This window comes from Miscanthus floridulus, chromosome 5, assembly GCF_019320115.1.
Source record: "Miscanthus floridulus cultivar M001 chromosome 5, ASM1932011v1, whole genome shotgun sequence".
NCBI lineage: Eukaryota > Viridiplantae > Streptophyta > Magnoliopsida > Poales > Poaceae > Miscanthus > Miscanthus floridulus.
The window spans coordinates 36,773,314-36,787,740 of record NC_089584.1 but is presented as its reverse complement, the minus strand read 5'-3'; the positions used below and the strand labels follow the sequence as shown (position 1 = coordinate 36,787,740).

Genomic DNA, 14,427 nt, shown 5'->3' with positions numbered 1-14,427 from the left:
GCAGTACGGCAGAATCGCATGCCGAGTCATGCAATGCTACCAAGCAACTTTCTCTCACGCTTTAGAGCTCCATCGCTCTTTTAAGCCACATCTACCCAACCCCCTTCCCAATGATACAAACATCATTCATCATTCATCAGGAGAGCAGCTAGCATCTGTGCGTCTCTTCCCCGAGAGGCAACCTACCATATAGTACTACCGAAATGGTGCTGCTCTCCTCCGGCGGCCGCCGCAGCCTGATGATCGTGCCGTCCCTCGCGGCGGTGGTGGTGGCCGCGCTGGCTGTCACGGCCCCGCGCGGCGCCGACGCGTACAAGAACTACACCGTCGGCGACGACAAGGGCTGGTACGACGGCCTCACCCTGCCGGGGGTCGACTACCAGGCGTGGGCTGACGGCAAAAACTTCAGCCTCGGGGATTTCCTCAGTGAGTAGAGAAGTACTGTTGCTTGCACTTGCATGCATGCTCCCTGTCCCTGACTCCACTCCACGCCTATATATGCTAATCTTGATTTGTTTCAAGTGATCAAGTAGGTAATTATTGTTTATTATCATCATCAGCTGTCTGTCATTTGGGTTAACCTGCTGGACAGGTGTTTTAACATGCCAGACAACGTATAATACTAACCGAAAATTAGGCCTTGTTTAGTTCCTCTCCCTAAAGTTTACTCTCTATCCCATCGAATGTTTGGACACATGAAGTATTCAATATAGACTAAAAAATAACTAATTGCACAGTTTACGACTAATTTGTGAGACGAATTTTTTAAGCCTAATTAGTCTGATTTGACAATGTGGTGCTACAGTAACACATATGCTAACGACAGATTAATTAGGCTTCATAAATTCGTCTCGTGGATTAGTGACGGGTTCTGTAATTTGTTTTTTTATTAATATTCGAATACCTGACTTCAAGACTTTACGTCCTATATTTAAACCCGGCTTAATAGGTAGTAGAGGTAGCACCGCAGCCAGGCGAAGATGACCCAAGCACGCAATGACCCATGGCCTTTTCAGGCCCAGTTTTGCTTTGCCAATGCATGAGCATCCCGATGGATCCGTCCGGGAATCTGCTCCCTTTCCCCATTTCCTGATGCACATGGCCTGTGGGGGAAAGGCTCGATATGCCCCTAACGCCCACTCTGTTTTCAGGTCGTCAATTATCAGTCACCATCACAAGTAGTATCCGGTATTGGTATTGGTATTGGTATGCTCATTTTCGGCACTATTGGCATCCAAGATCTCGGCTTTCAGCTCGCTGTGCCTGTGCGTCCTGCTACTTTATTTGCTGTCCTTTCACGTTAGAAGAACATGGCCAAAGTCGTTTAAGCTTATTCAGTATTTTTAAGGAACGATGTTTTTCTATCGTAACATTTCAGCATAAGACAGCGCAAGCGAACAGGGAAGGCATCACCGCATCAGTATGTTTTTGTTGTGACCTGCATACGAACTACCAGCGCTCTGCTAATCTGCTTGTCTGAATAACGCAACTAACATGACTGTCACTGTATAGCCAGCCCACTTAGAGTGACAAGAACGTTGCAGCAGCAGCTCTTAAGCCTCTGTACCTGATTAGCTAACTGGTGGTTCCACTCGCCACATCGGCCCGGTTCGCTTCACTGAAAAAATAAGTCGAAATATTGTTTCGAATGATTTGTTAAGAGAGAAAAACACTTTCAGCTGAAAAAAAACAAGCTGAAAAGTACGAATTGGAAGACAAGCGAACAGGGCCATCACAGCAATCAGTTAGAAATTAATCCGTGCATTGCATCCAACTACATTTGACAGTCCTGACTAACCAACGCACCTTCACGTTCACTGCAGTCTTCAACACGGACAAGAACCACTCGGTGGTGCAGACGCGGAACGGGACGCTGTACAAGAGCTGCGACTACAACGACTCGGGCCCCGACGACACCGTCGAGTGGTCCGCCGCGGCCCCGGAATTCAGCAAGGACGCCGTCGCCGTCGCCGTGCCGCTCCTCAAGGAAGGCCGCGCCTACTTCTTCTCGGGCAACTACGACGGCGAGCAGTGCGAGAGCGGACAGCGCTTCGCCATCGACGTGGCCCACGGCCAGGGCCTGCCGCCGGACCTCAGGCCGCCCGTCGCCGCCGACGCGCCGGCGCCCTCCTCCTCCGCGGGGACCGCCGACGGAGCGGCCGCGCTCGACTTCAGCCACCCCAAGAACGTCACCACGCCCAGCGCGACGGACGACGACGACGGTGAACCGAGCGGTACCTCCGGCTCCTCCACTGCTCGGACTCTAGCCGGCCAGCTGAGGTCCGCTCTGCCCCTGACCGTGACGCTGCTCATCACATTGCTCTTCGCGGCGATGTAGGTGGCATACGTTAGTTCATCTTTTGTTTGTGTCGTGCTAATTGGGCCTGATAATTAATTTATTTACTGCATTAGTCAAATATAGAAGGGTTTCTAACTTTCTATATATAGATGAAACATAATTAGATGTTAGTGAAATGTTTTCACTTGTATATTCTACTGTATCTGGCTATTTATTTGATTTGTACCGTGTTTCGTAATAATAGATCTGGAATTCTGGATAATAATCTTATTCTTTGGAACAAGCAAGTCATCATTTCGTTAGAGTTTAGTCAGTTCGTTTTGATCGATGGGATAAACAATATCTCAATTTCTCATGACCCTATTTGTCCCTTTTTCATGGCAGGAGTAACCCAGGACTACCTTGTAGATCCTTGTAGATTGGGGTACGACTTGTATGCAGATTTTTCTCCTATGCCGAATTCTTAAGGTAATGTTGTGCTAAGGACGTTCGTCCGTCCAGACCTTTTCGTTGGTGGGCCACGACACCAGCCTAACAACCCAGCACTCTTCACTCCACGGACGAACAAGTGGACGAACGTATTCGCTCATGAACCTGTCGTCTCCATTCTCCAGAACCCACATTCCTCTCCATTCAACGCACCGCCGTCCGCCGCGGTGTGCTCTAGTGCGACCATGTCGCCATGGGGCTCTCCACCGCGCTCCAACGCCGTCGCCCGCCAGCCTTCCTCCCCACCGGGCCATCCGCCCGTCACGGCGTTCTCCACTATGTCAGCCGTCTTCTCCACCAGGAATGGCTTCTCCACCTGAGTGGCATGCCACTCCACGGTATCGAGCTCTGAGTCGACAAGCCTCTATTTGTCCAAGCAGCGAGTAGATGTTTGCGTTAAAAGCGCATGTTGCAAGCGTATGTTTCATGTGTTTTCAGCCATATGTTGCAAGTGTTTTATCTGGGTATTATCAAAGTAGATCTAGATGTTGCATATGTTCTAAAGGATACACACATTGTTACAAGTGTATGTTCTAGATGTTTTAGATGTATGTTGCAAGTGTTTCATCTAGATATTACAAAGATAGATATGAATGTTGCATATGTTATAAAAATTATAGAGGAGATGAGATATTAGGACCGGTGCGAAAACATATTAGGCTTGTTTGGTTGCTTCCTGGCGAATGGCGCCCGGTCCAACTCAAGCGTTAGATTTTTCACTGCCTATGGCTGGATATGCTGCTACTCAGTTTGCCATCCAAACACGCTCGTCGTGCCTATTGTCATGGTAGCAAGTGACAATGACTTTTATGGTATGCACATGCTAAAAATGATCCGACCCCTTTCAACTACATCTAAGGTGTTGTTTGGGTTGGCTTTTTATATGTACTATAATTGGTTCACATTCCACTCGTTATAGGTTACTTCATGTTTGGTTGGCCTGGGACCATAATCGAATTTCATTGGGGGTCTGATATCGATATGTAGGAAGTCAAATTGCTCCGCTTCTGAAGTATCCAATGTTGGCCAAATATATAGGAAAATATTAATATTTATGGTACATAATTGGTATCATTGGTAAATTATTGAATATATTTTTATAATAAATTTATTTAGAGATATAAATATTGCTAATATTTTTAATAAACCTAGTAAAAATCAAGAAAGTTTGATCAACACATATCTCGTAGCGACACTTTGTTTTGGGACGGAAGGAGCAGTCACACATGAGGAAAAAAAAAAAAAAGAGGAAAGCTGAGAATATTCGTGAACAGTCTTCGGCTCACATGGAAGACTAGTGTGAATCGAGATGGGCCTTTGCGGAACGTAATACTTGGGCCAGCTAAGCCGAAGAAGCCCCACCCACTTCGCGGCCAGACGGCTCAACGTTTAGATCCGTTTTCTCGGCCCAAGATCAGCAGCCCAACGAACGAACGAACAAGGCGCACCAAACACGTCCAAACCTTAAAACCGACGGAAAGAGAAGACCCACATCTCACCGTTCACTCTCTCTCCTCCTCCCTCCCCCTCCGCTCCCATCCCTCCCAGATCCCGATCCGCCGCCGCCTGCGGCAGATCCAGCCACCACCTCCTCCTCCCGCCGCAGATCCGCCGCGGCCGCCATGGAGAAGCCATGCTCTCTTCTGGTCCACTTCGACAAGGGCTCGGCCGCGATGGCGAACGAGATCAAGGCGGATCTGGAGGGCGGCGATGGCCCCGCCAAGGCCGACGCCATGCGCCGCGCCATCTCGCTCCTCCTCAACGGCGAGACCCTCCCACAGCTCTTCATCACCATCGTCCGCTACGTGCTCCCCTCCGAGGACCACACCGTGCAGAAGCTGCTCCTCCTCTACCTCGAGATCATTGACCGCCGGGATCCGGCCGGCCGCGCCCTGCCGGAGATGATCCTCATCTGCCAGAACCTCCGCAACAACCTCCAGAGCCCCAACGAGTACATCCGCGGTGTCACGCTGCGGTTCCTCTGCAGACTTTCCGAGCCCGAGGTGCTGGAGCCGCTCGTCCCGTCCGTGCTCGCGAACCTCGAGCACAGGCACCACTTCATCAGGAGACACGCCGTCTCCGCGGTTTCCGCGATCTACCGACTCCCGCATGGTGACCAGCTCATCCCCGACGCGCCGGAGCTCGTCGAGCGGTTCCTCGCGTCTGAGCAGGACGCCTCCGCGCGGAGGAACGCATTTCTCATGCTCTGTGCCTGCGCACAGGACCGCGCCGTCGCCTACCTGCTCTCCAACGCCGACCGAGTCGCTGAGTGGCCCGATCTGCTGCAGATGGCCGTTGTGGATCTCATCCACAAGGTCTGCCGATCCCAGAACCGCGCCAACAAGGGCAGGTATATCACCATCATTACCTCGCTACTCTCCACGCCCAGCACGGCGGTTGTTTATGAATGTGCTGGCGCCCTGGTGTCACTCTCTTCAGCGCCCACGGCTGTGCGAGCCGCTGCCAACACCTACTGCCAGTTGCTCTCGTCGCAGAGTGACAACAATGTGAAGCTCATTCTACTGGATCGCCTCAACGAGTTGCGCACCTCGCACCGGGATGTCATGGTGGGGGTGGTGATGGACGTGCTTCGTGCACTGGCCAGCCCCAACTTAGATGTCAAGAGAAAGGTTCTTGATTTAGTGCTTGATCTGCTCACCACACGTAACGTCGAGGAGGTGGTGCTTTATCTGAAGAAGGAGGTGGTCAAGACACAGGCAGGAGACCTCGAGAAGGGTGGCGAGTACCGCCAGATGCTGGTGCAGGCCATCCATGCCTGTGCTGTTGAGTACCCAGAGGTGGCTGGGTCTGTAGTGCACCTGCTCATGGACTTTCTTGGTGACACCAATGTTGCTGCAGCTGTTGATGTTGTGCTGTTTGTACGTGAGATCATTGAGACCAATCCGAAGCTGCGTGTTTCCATGATCCAGAGGCTGATTGATACATTCTATCAGATTCGGGCATCCCGGGTCTGCTCCTGTGCTCTCTGGATCCTTGGGGAGTACTCCCTCTCTCTATCAGAGGTTGAAAGCGCCATTGCTACCATTAAACAATGTCTTGGGGATCTACCATTCTACACTGTCTCTGATGAAGGGGAGGCAACTGATTCCGCCAAGCCAGCCCAAGCGGTGGTGAACTCTGTCACTGTATCTTCCAGGCGGCCTGTTGTTCTTGCAGATGGCACCTATGCCACACAGAGTGCTGCTACCGAGACCATTTCGACTCCATCAGTTGCTCCTGGGTCATTAGCATCAACCCCGAACCTCAGATCACTCATTCTGTCAGGTGATTTCTTCCTGGCTGCTGTTGTTTCATGTACCCTGACCAAGCTTGTGTTGAGGCTGGAAGAAGTGCAGCCATCTAAGGTTGAATCAAACAAGGCTTGCACCGGAGCATTGCTGATCATGACATCGATTCTGCAGTTGGGCCAGTCTTCTTACCTTCCCCACCCGATTGATAATGATTCATATGATAGGATTGTGCTGTGTGTGAGATTGCTTTGCAATACTGGTGATGATGTCAGGAAGATTTGGTTGCAGTCATGCAGACAGAGCTTTGCGAAAATGCTTGCAGAGAAGCAGTTCAGGGAGACAGAGGAGATGAAGGCAAAGGCACAGATCTCTCATGCCCAACCAGATGATCTTATTGATTTTTACCACCTGAAGAGCAGGAAGGTAAGAAAAATCACTCTCTTGTTGCATTTTCACTTATAAAAATGCCAATATTTTCTTTTGAACCGATATTACTTTAGATAATATTGTCTCATTAAAATGATGATTGGCTTAGTGCTGTTGCCAATTTGTTGATGTGGTCAGAAGTAAATTCTTATTATCTAGAATATAAAATGCTACTCTATGCTGCATCCAAGAGTGATGAACTCTTTTTCATTCACTTTACAAGTAAAAAAAGTCTACAATGGGATATGACACTAGAGTGATGCATCCGCCATCTGCAGTTTGTGTTCCTACATTGTCTATTTGTCTTACAACCTATTTTAAGTTTTTAACAGAACATTTCTATTTGGCAGTCTTTAAGAGTACGTCAACTTATAATTTATAAACCATAAATTGTATGAAATCCCCTCTGAAGCAATAATTTGTCACAGCCAACACACATTTATCTTTCTTTGCTTGCATTGTCATCTCATGCAATAATTTGTTCTGTAAACAGTCATGAGCAAGCCTTTTTCATGCTCTTGTCATTTTATGGGTGTGCAATGTTTGCACAGTCAACATATGTATGCTCGAACTTCCTGCTGCAGTTTCATTGAATTCATGTTTTGTTTGATTTAAACTTCTGGTCCATACTTTAAGTCATGTTGATCCTTCAAGAGGTAATAAGCTAGTAAACTTTTTTCCGGGAGAAGGAAAATAACGTCTTCTTTGGTAGAGATAAAGCCAAAAAAAAAATTGAACAGTTGCGCCAGTGATGATAGATAATTTGCATGTTAAGGTAGACGCACAAGTTGAGCACAAATTGTTCATGTGTTGTGTGACTAAGGTCTGCTCTTAATGTTTAATATGGCGATGCATGTCATAAGTCTGGTGTTGTGTGTTGTCTTGGTTGATATCTTGCTGCTTTTAGTGTGGCCTTCACATTTGCACCTTCAGTTATTAAAGCATGCTATTTTGTTGTCACAGGGCATGAGCCAGCTTGAGTTGGAAGATGAGGTGCATGATGATTTGAAGGCTGCAACTGGTGGATTTACTAAGGATGCAGATGATGCAAACAAGCTCAACCGCATTCTTCAGTTGACTGGTTTCAGTGATCCTGTGTATGCTGAAGCATTTGTAACAGTTCACCATTATGACATTGTACTTGATGTTACTGTAATTAACCGTACAAAGGAGACACTTCAGAACTTGTGCTTGGAATTGGCTACAATGGGAGACCTCAAACTTGTTGATCGCCCTCAGAACTACACCTTGGCTCCTGAGTCTAGCAAACAGATCCGTGCTAATATCAAGGTTTCATCTACAGAGACTGGAGTTATATTTGGCAACATAGTTTATGAGACTTCAAATGTGATGGAACGATCAGTGGTTGTCCTAAATGATATTCACATCGACATCATGGATTACATCTCACCTGCTACGTGTGCTGATGTTACTTTCCGGAACATGTGGGCAGAATTTGAATGGGAAAATAAGGTAACAATCTTCTCTGTACATTACAGTTGTGTGAAATCTTTGTTTTGGCAAGATGCCGAGATGTTATCTGTTCTTAAACTGTAATCTCCTAGCAGCGGCCTTCTCCAATCCAAGAACTATAAAAAGCTATGGCAGGATGAAACAAAAGCTACTTTATTTAACGGTCTTTTAGAAAACATGAAAATTCCTAATTAATTATGCATGAAAACATTTAACTAAGTAAAATTTCATGAACGCAGATACTCAAACACATGTATAGGGCTCTTGGAGAACATGTCAGCAATTGTGGATATAATACTAAAATTCTTTCAGTGTTTGATTTCTCTAGTCATTTTTCATGCAAAACTGACACAACATTAGTTTCTTTTGTGCCAATGTATGAGAAAAAAATATTTTAGTTTGAAACCTTTTCTGTTTTTACCAAAATTTTCTTAGGAAGATATCCCTGTGACACATAGGATGGGTGTTCCATATTTTTGTGCACCATGTTGTAATTGATTTATTCAGTTGCTTTGTGTATTGTTAGTGACCTGCACTGGTGAATCTGGAATTCATTAATTGTTTTCTGCCATACTCCTTTATGTTATGTCTGGGAAAACCTTCTTTGTGATTGGTTTGACTTCTTTTGCTAAGATTTATTGTTTCTCGTTTATCAGGTTGCAGTGAATACTGTGATTCAGGATGAGAAGGAATTCTTGAATCACATTATCAAGTCAACAAACATGAAGTGTCTGACACCACCGTAAGTCGTTCAGAAAACTGGTCGTTCATGTTGACCTGTGGATGGATTTATTTCTACTTCACTATTTTATCTATATTATCTTAGGCATGTAGAACTGTTTCATTTTTAAGCCGATAATCATGAATATGATGACTAGTTAACTCTCATGCATGGCGCATATGAAAATATTCAGAGGTTAGATTCTTCAATTACTGTGTTAAATTCGGAGGCTAATCTATTATCAATCTAACTTCTAGCTCAATGCCAAGTTGTTTTTGTTTGTAGACTAAGTACAAATAAAATCATCTGACCTTGGAGAAATGTAACTTCCCAAACAAACCTTTCTCAAGTTGGAGACAATACCACCTTTTTCACTTATTGCATGCAACTGGTCAACTATTGCTCCCATGCAAGGATAGTTTTATTTGTCCAAAATAGCAAGAGATGGACTTTATGTTTTTGTACAATTAGATGATGAATTAATTAAGTTAGCTGAAATTTGTAGAAGTTTTGCCTTTTAGCTTTGAGCTTTATGTGTTTGACATGGTGAATTGGGTGAGTTTCTGCCAAAATATTTGCATGTTCTCTGAACTTCTAACCCTTTGTTTGACATCAGGTCTGTACTAGACGGAGAATGTGGTTTCCTTGCTGCTAATCTTTATGCAAAGAGTGTGTTTGACGAGGATGCTTTGGTGAACATCAGCATTGAGAAGCAGCATGATGACAAGCTCAGTGGTTACATCCGAATAAGGAGCAAGACCCAGGGAATTGCACTCAGCTTAGGGGACAAGATTACCCTCAAGCAGAAGGGTGGCAGTTAACTGGGACAAGTATCGCAGTTGTATCATCATTTTTCTCTTTTAGGAAATCCACGTGCTACCAGTGCCGTGGCATTGAACTGAGTATAAATGCTTTTTGTACAAAAGGATCAAAGAAAGATAAGAGGACGAGGACAGTTATGAGGAAGTCACGGTGTTAGATCCCTGAGCATGAAGTTCTCGGTCGAAGATCCATGTTGCTGTAGTAACGATGCTGTTCCAACTTCCTTTCCTGATAAAATGATGATGTAGAAATAGTTGTGAAGTTTATGTTGATTTCTCGACGGGTAGATCAATTGCGATCTTGTACTATTATGAATCCCTCTAGTTTTGATGTTATATTTTGCTTTTATTTTAATTTTGTGGTCTTGAAACAGAAGCTCGGAGGCGGCGTTGTCAGTTGTCACCTTATTTTTTATAGAGATCAATTTGAGCTCATGTTCTGTTACATATAGATTTGCCTGCGTCGGCAGTTGTGTTGGTTGCTTTGTGTTCTCGCTGGATAGGTAAAAATTGCAAGTAGGACTATTAAATCCTTCATATTAGTCTTTAAACTAATAAAACAACTATTAATAAGACTTGATATGATCTACTTAATTTAACAAGGAAATTAAAAACTTAAAGCATCACCACTGGTACAGCTAATAGTTTTGAATAGTTATAACAATTTGAAATCTAAAAACACATGATTTAAGTTCTTCAAGAGAAACTTTGAATGCTCTAATATCTATCTTTTGTTATATATCTTAGCTTCTATGGTTAACACTTAGTCGATAATGGCTCTGTTCGCTTGTCTTATAATCCATACTTTTCAGCTTGTTTTTTCAGCCGGAATAGTATTTTTCTTTCACAACAAATCAACCAGAACAATGTTTCGGCTTGTTTTTTCAGCGAAGCGAATGGGGCCAATAATAGACTGAAGTAGAATTTGCAATTTGGGATCATCGTGTGCAGGTGTTAAGAGACCCAAAAGAAAAATTTTAGTAGACCACCCATAAAACAAATGTATTTTAATGATACTTATGTAGAGAGTTCTAACCCATATGTCAGATCCCTTTCAAGTCCATGACCATCAAAAGATCGGACTAGCTAGTGTCCAGAAGCTACCCGCACAGGAGCGAACGAGTGCCTAGCGCATCGAGCTCGTGAGAGAGCGAACGAGCGCCTAACGCATCAGGCTCGCGAGGAAGCGCACCAGTAGTGGACCCACACGCACCCCGGATTTCGCCCACGCTACCCCCGGACGTCATACGCGCCACCGACCGCTTCTCACGCATATCCCATATGCAACACACGATCTATTTTTGAAACATCCAGATACAACGGTAGCAACATACAAAAAAAAAGACAGATGAAACACTTGAAATAAGCGTCTAAAACACTTGCGAAAACGCTAGAAAAACATTTAAAAACCATTGCAAACATACGTATGAAACACCTGAAAACACTAGAAACATATGATTGCAACATGCATATATATACTAGATCAACTTTTGCAACATTCGTCTACAACGGATAAAATATTTTGAACATACACAACATACCTTGAAAACATACGTGTATAGCCATTACAACATGTGCAACATCCCAATCTTGTTTTACAACATCCATATACGAACAGTTGCAACATACCTCGAAAACATCTGAAACACCTGAAACATACTATTGCAACATGCGCTTTCAGCGTAGCATCTGCTTGCTGCTAGGACGAATGGAGGCTCGTCGACGTGAAGCTCGACGCCGGCACAGAGCTCGAAGCCGCAGAATGGCGCGGAGGTCGCCGGTGTGGAGCTCGTCGACAGCATGGACCTCGGTAGGGGTTAGGGGTAAGGGCAGGCGGATGGAGCACAGCCGCGACGAGAGGCGCAGGGGCGGTGCGGGCGAGGACGGGGTCCGTCCCGTAAGCAGAGCGAGCGGACGACGCGGACGGGGGTGGTGTGGACGAGTGCGGGGTCAGTTTGTCCGGATGTACGCCCTATAAGGAGCGTTTCCGTCAAAAGATTTCAAGCAATCAGAATCCCAAATACCTTCTTCATTCTACATACATGCCTTCACATGCCAAGCATTCTCAAGCAATCCGCCAAAACATACAGCCCTTGCTAGATTCTTCATACAAGGATACATGCCTTCACATGCCAAGCATTCTCAAGCAATCAGCCAAAACATACAGCCCTTGCTATCCTCCATTGCTATGGCACTGGAATATATAGCTTCTAGTACCAGTCAGCAGTCACCCATCCCATAACAATTCCAGTTCCATTTTACATCCCGCGCCAAGAAGCCAACAAAGTTGTTCCCTCCGCTCCGAGCTAAGCGTGCTACACCTTGCCGGACGCGGACGACGGCGGGCATGGAAGACCTCGCGGCCTCGCTCATGCCTTACCCGCACAGCGCGCCGCTCTACCTGCTCTACGACGCCACCAGTATCGCCAACGCCAACGCCAACCACGGGCTGGTTGTGCCGCCGCTGCCACTCCTCGGCGACGACGATGGCTTCGCGTTCGCCACGACGACAACACCGACGACGACCCATAACGGCGGCGGTGCGGCGGCGCTGCGCGCGTGCGCCAGCGACGTGTCGGCGGCGGCGTTCGCGGACGAGCTGTTCCGCACCGGCGCGCTGCTCCCGCTGAGCCTGCCTCCGCGGCTGCAGCGGCCCGCCTACTCCGTGGGGGCCTCGGCCGCGACGTCGCCCACGGCCACCTCGTCCGCGGCCAGTTCCAGCTGCAGGAGCGGCAGGAAGCATAGGGGGTTCGACCCGTTCGCGGCGGCGCTCGAGAAGGTGCGCAGGGACGGCGCGGGCGCGCCAGTAACAGTGAGGCCCGCGAGGTCGCTCTCTCCGCTGCGTGGCGCCGCCGCCGCCGCGGTCACCGCACACGTGAAGAACAGCAGCGGCGGCGACTCGCGCGCCGCGGCAAGGCGGGCGAGGAAGGGGAAGGGCCGCGGTGTCAGGCACCTGCTGTGCAGGGTCTTGATGGCGAGCGCCGCAGCGGCGCCCAAAGCACTGTGGCCGCGTAGGAAAGACGGCGGCGTGTCTTACCGTCCAGGGCTGCTCGTCTGCCTCGGATATGGCGTGTGACTCTGAGTGAGAGCCCGCGTTCGTCTCCGTCATGCTTCTGCTCTACACTTTCTACTAGAAACCACGCGCGGCGTCGCCGCGTACTTGCCTGTATTTAGTAATATCCTGTTACGACGGAAGCTGGTGAAGATCAGCTCATGTAGCGAAAGAGCCTGTAGTCTATAGGCTACAAGAGTCTCAGCCACCTGAAGTCTTGTATTCGACTCTCCGTGGAAGCGAATTTTGATGATGCACTGTCAATGAGTAAATTATGCTGAATAATCCAAGCAATCAACCACAAGTTTTAATATAATGCCAGGATACGGAGATTGTGGGTTAAGTATGGGAAACCAACTTTACAGCCTTTGTGAGTTGTTACACGATTTTAGTGTTGGGCTAGTAATATATGGAAGGATATTTCTTTCTTTCAAAACATGTAAGTATGTAGGTCCGAAGGAGATGTTGAATCAAAGCAACATCTAGTAACAAATTAAATTGCATTTTTGTTTAAACTTTTGTTTTTCATTTTGCATTGAGAAAGGTTCGACAAGGTACCTTAACATATATTGTTTTTTGCAGAGGTGCGAAAACCAATATATTTAGTGTGAGAAAGATTTTTTAACGTGGTAATATCATATATTTTAGCAAAAAATAGAGCTAGCATTTATGTGCGAAACATCTCAGATTAAGTATCTATTGCATAGGTATAGTCGTAAGGAGTCTAACAAAACTGGATTTTCCTTTTTACAATTTTTCTATAAATTATTATAAAATTTTCAAACTTTGAGCTAATTATATGTATAAAAGAAAAAGGAAACATAAAAGGAAAAACTATTTTTGCACCCAGGACCCTGGTGTTGTAAGTAATTAACCCGCACTATGAGCACTATTCACATGAGTCACATATTTTGCATCTAGACCCGAGAAAGAGTTTCTTATCATTTTTCCTCCCTCCTCAATCTCACGAACAGAGCAGCAGGAGGGGAATGGGCTCGTAGCGCCAATTCCGGCCGGTGGGGCGGCTCGCTGGCGAGGGGACCGCGGCTAGCGGTGGTGGCGGCCCGTGCCATGGCAGAGAGGGAGGGGGACGCCGCGGCCACCGGCGGTGGCGTCCCGCGTCGCGCCGATCGCGTCATGCCGGGGGCACCGGCCAGGGGCCGCAGCCGCCGTGCCAGTGCCTACTTTCTGGACCCACCGGTGAGGGAGAGGAGGGGCCGACCATCGCCGGGGCTCAGCCATGGGTCACATCGCCTGAGGGCGGGATCGCACGCGCCCGAGCCTGATGCAGGGGGCGAGCGAGGGCAAAGGGAACAGGCAAAGGTCGGCCCGCGAAGGTTCGGTTGGCTCGGGTCGACGATAAAGCGGGTGAGGAATCAGACCGATCCGCAATCGGATGAATCAGATTGCTTGCTCACCCGATCTGACGGCTCGCGGATTAACGGGTGACGTGGCCCTATCCGTTAGCCCGCTTTTGGTGCAGGATTCGTTTATAGAGATTAGTGTACATGTACTACGGTCTACGGTCTACAACTCTACAATCTGATGTTATGGAGGCTGGAAATCTCTCCGCCCACCTTAGTTACTAGGACTATGAAAATTACTCCTGCAGATCATAAAAATGTACTGTATTTTGGATGCTTTGAATTCGATGTCATACTCTCCATTTCATAGCTACTACAGTTGGCAACAACTTTGGGTCAGTATAAGGAGTGACAACCTTAGGTGGACTAATTGTGTTTGAATGAGATACACAGGTGATTAGTCCACAAGTACATGTTTGTGAGCAACATATGCCATAGAGGTGAAATGGCTCGAAGATGTCGCAAAGCTCACACATGTGATGAAGGAGCTCATTGCACATGAGACATGACATTGAGTCATATGATCAAGGT

At 47.1% G+C, this 14,427-nt stretch overlaps 2 protein-coding genes across 4 annotated transcripts; both read left to right on the top strand.

The window, feature by feature from the left end:
* The first annotated feature begins 87 nt into the window (after positions 1 to 87).
* On the top strand, positions 88 to 3,288 carry LOC136451968 (early nodulin-like protein 18). 3 transcript variants are annotated; one of them, XR_010758700.1, is made up of 4 exons: positions 90 to 426; positions 1,824 to 2,280; positions 2,684 to 2,767; positions 2,914 to 3,285. XR_010758700.1 is itself a non-coding variant. In XM_066452646.1 (3 exons), the coding sequence occupies exons 1-3, from the start codon at positions 204 to 206 to the stop codon at positions 2,715 to 2,717; spliced, it is 768 nt and encodes a 255-aa protein (XP_066308743.1). In that variant the 5' UTR covers positions 88 to 203; the 3' UTR covers positions 2,718 to 3,288. The 3 variants fall into 3 exon arrangements, 2 of the variants coding, with proteins under 2 accessions (XP_066308743.1, XP_066308744.1); XM_066452646.1 differs by having other exon boundaries at positions 88 to 426; positions 1,824 to 2,334; positions 2,684 to 3,288; XM_066452647.1 differs by having other exon boundaries at positions 2,684 to 3,288.
* A 988-nt stretch (positions 3,289 to 4,276) lies between these two features.
* Positions 4,277 to 9,913, top strand: LOC136449843 (coatomer subunit beta-2-like). Its single transcript, XM_066450049.1, has 4 exons — positions 4,277 to 6,462; positions 7,429 to 7,938; positions 8,595 to 8,680; positions 9,276 to 9,913. The coding sequence occupies exons 1-4, from the start codon at positions 4,411 to 4,413 to the stop codon at positions 9,478 to 9,480; spliced, it is 2,853 nt and encodes a 950-aa protein (XP_066306146.1). The 5' UTR covers positions 4,277 to 4,410; the 3' UTR covers positions 9,481 to 9,913.
* The last annotated feature ends 4,514 nt before the right edge of the window (positions 9,914 to 14,427 follow it).

Coding starts and splice junctions, on each gene's coding strand:
- LOC136451968 (XM_066452646.1), top strand. CDS start 204: ATGGTGCTGCTCTCCTCCGGCGGCCGCCGCAGCCTGATGATCGTGCCG. Junction 427..1,823: donor CAGCCTCGGGGATTTCCTCA/GTGAGTAGAGAA, acceptor CGTTCACTGCAG/TCTTCAACACGGACAAGAAC. Junction 2,335..2,683: donor ACATTGCTCTTCGCGGCGAT/GTAGGTGGCATA, acceptor TTTTCATGGCAG/GAGTAACCCAGGACTACCTT.
- LOC136449843 (XM_066450049.1), top strand. CDS start 4,411: ATGGAGAAGCCATGCTCTCTTCTGGTCCACTTCGACAAGGGCTCGGCC. Junction 6,463..7,428: donor ACCACCTGAAGAGCAGGAAG/GTAAGAAAAATC, acceptor TTGTTGTCACAG/GGCATGAGCCAGCTTGAGTT. Junction 7,939..8,594: donor AATTTGAATGGGAAAATAAG/GTAACAATCTTC, acceptor CTCGTTTATCAG/GTTGCAGTGAATACTGTGAT.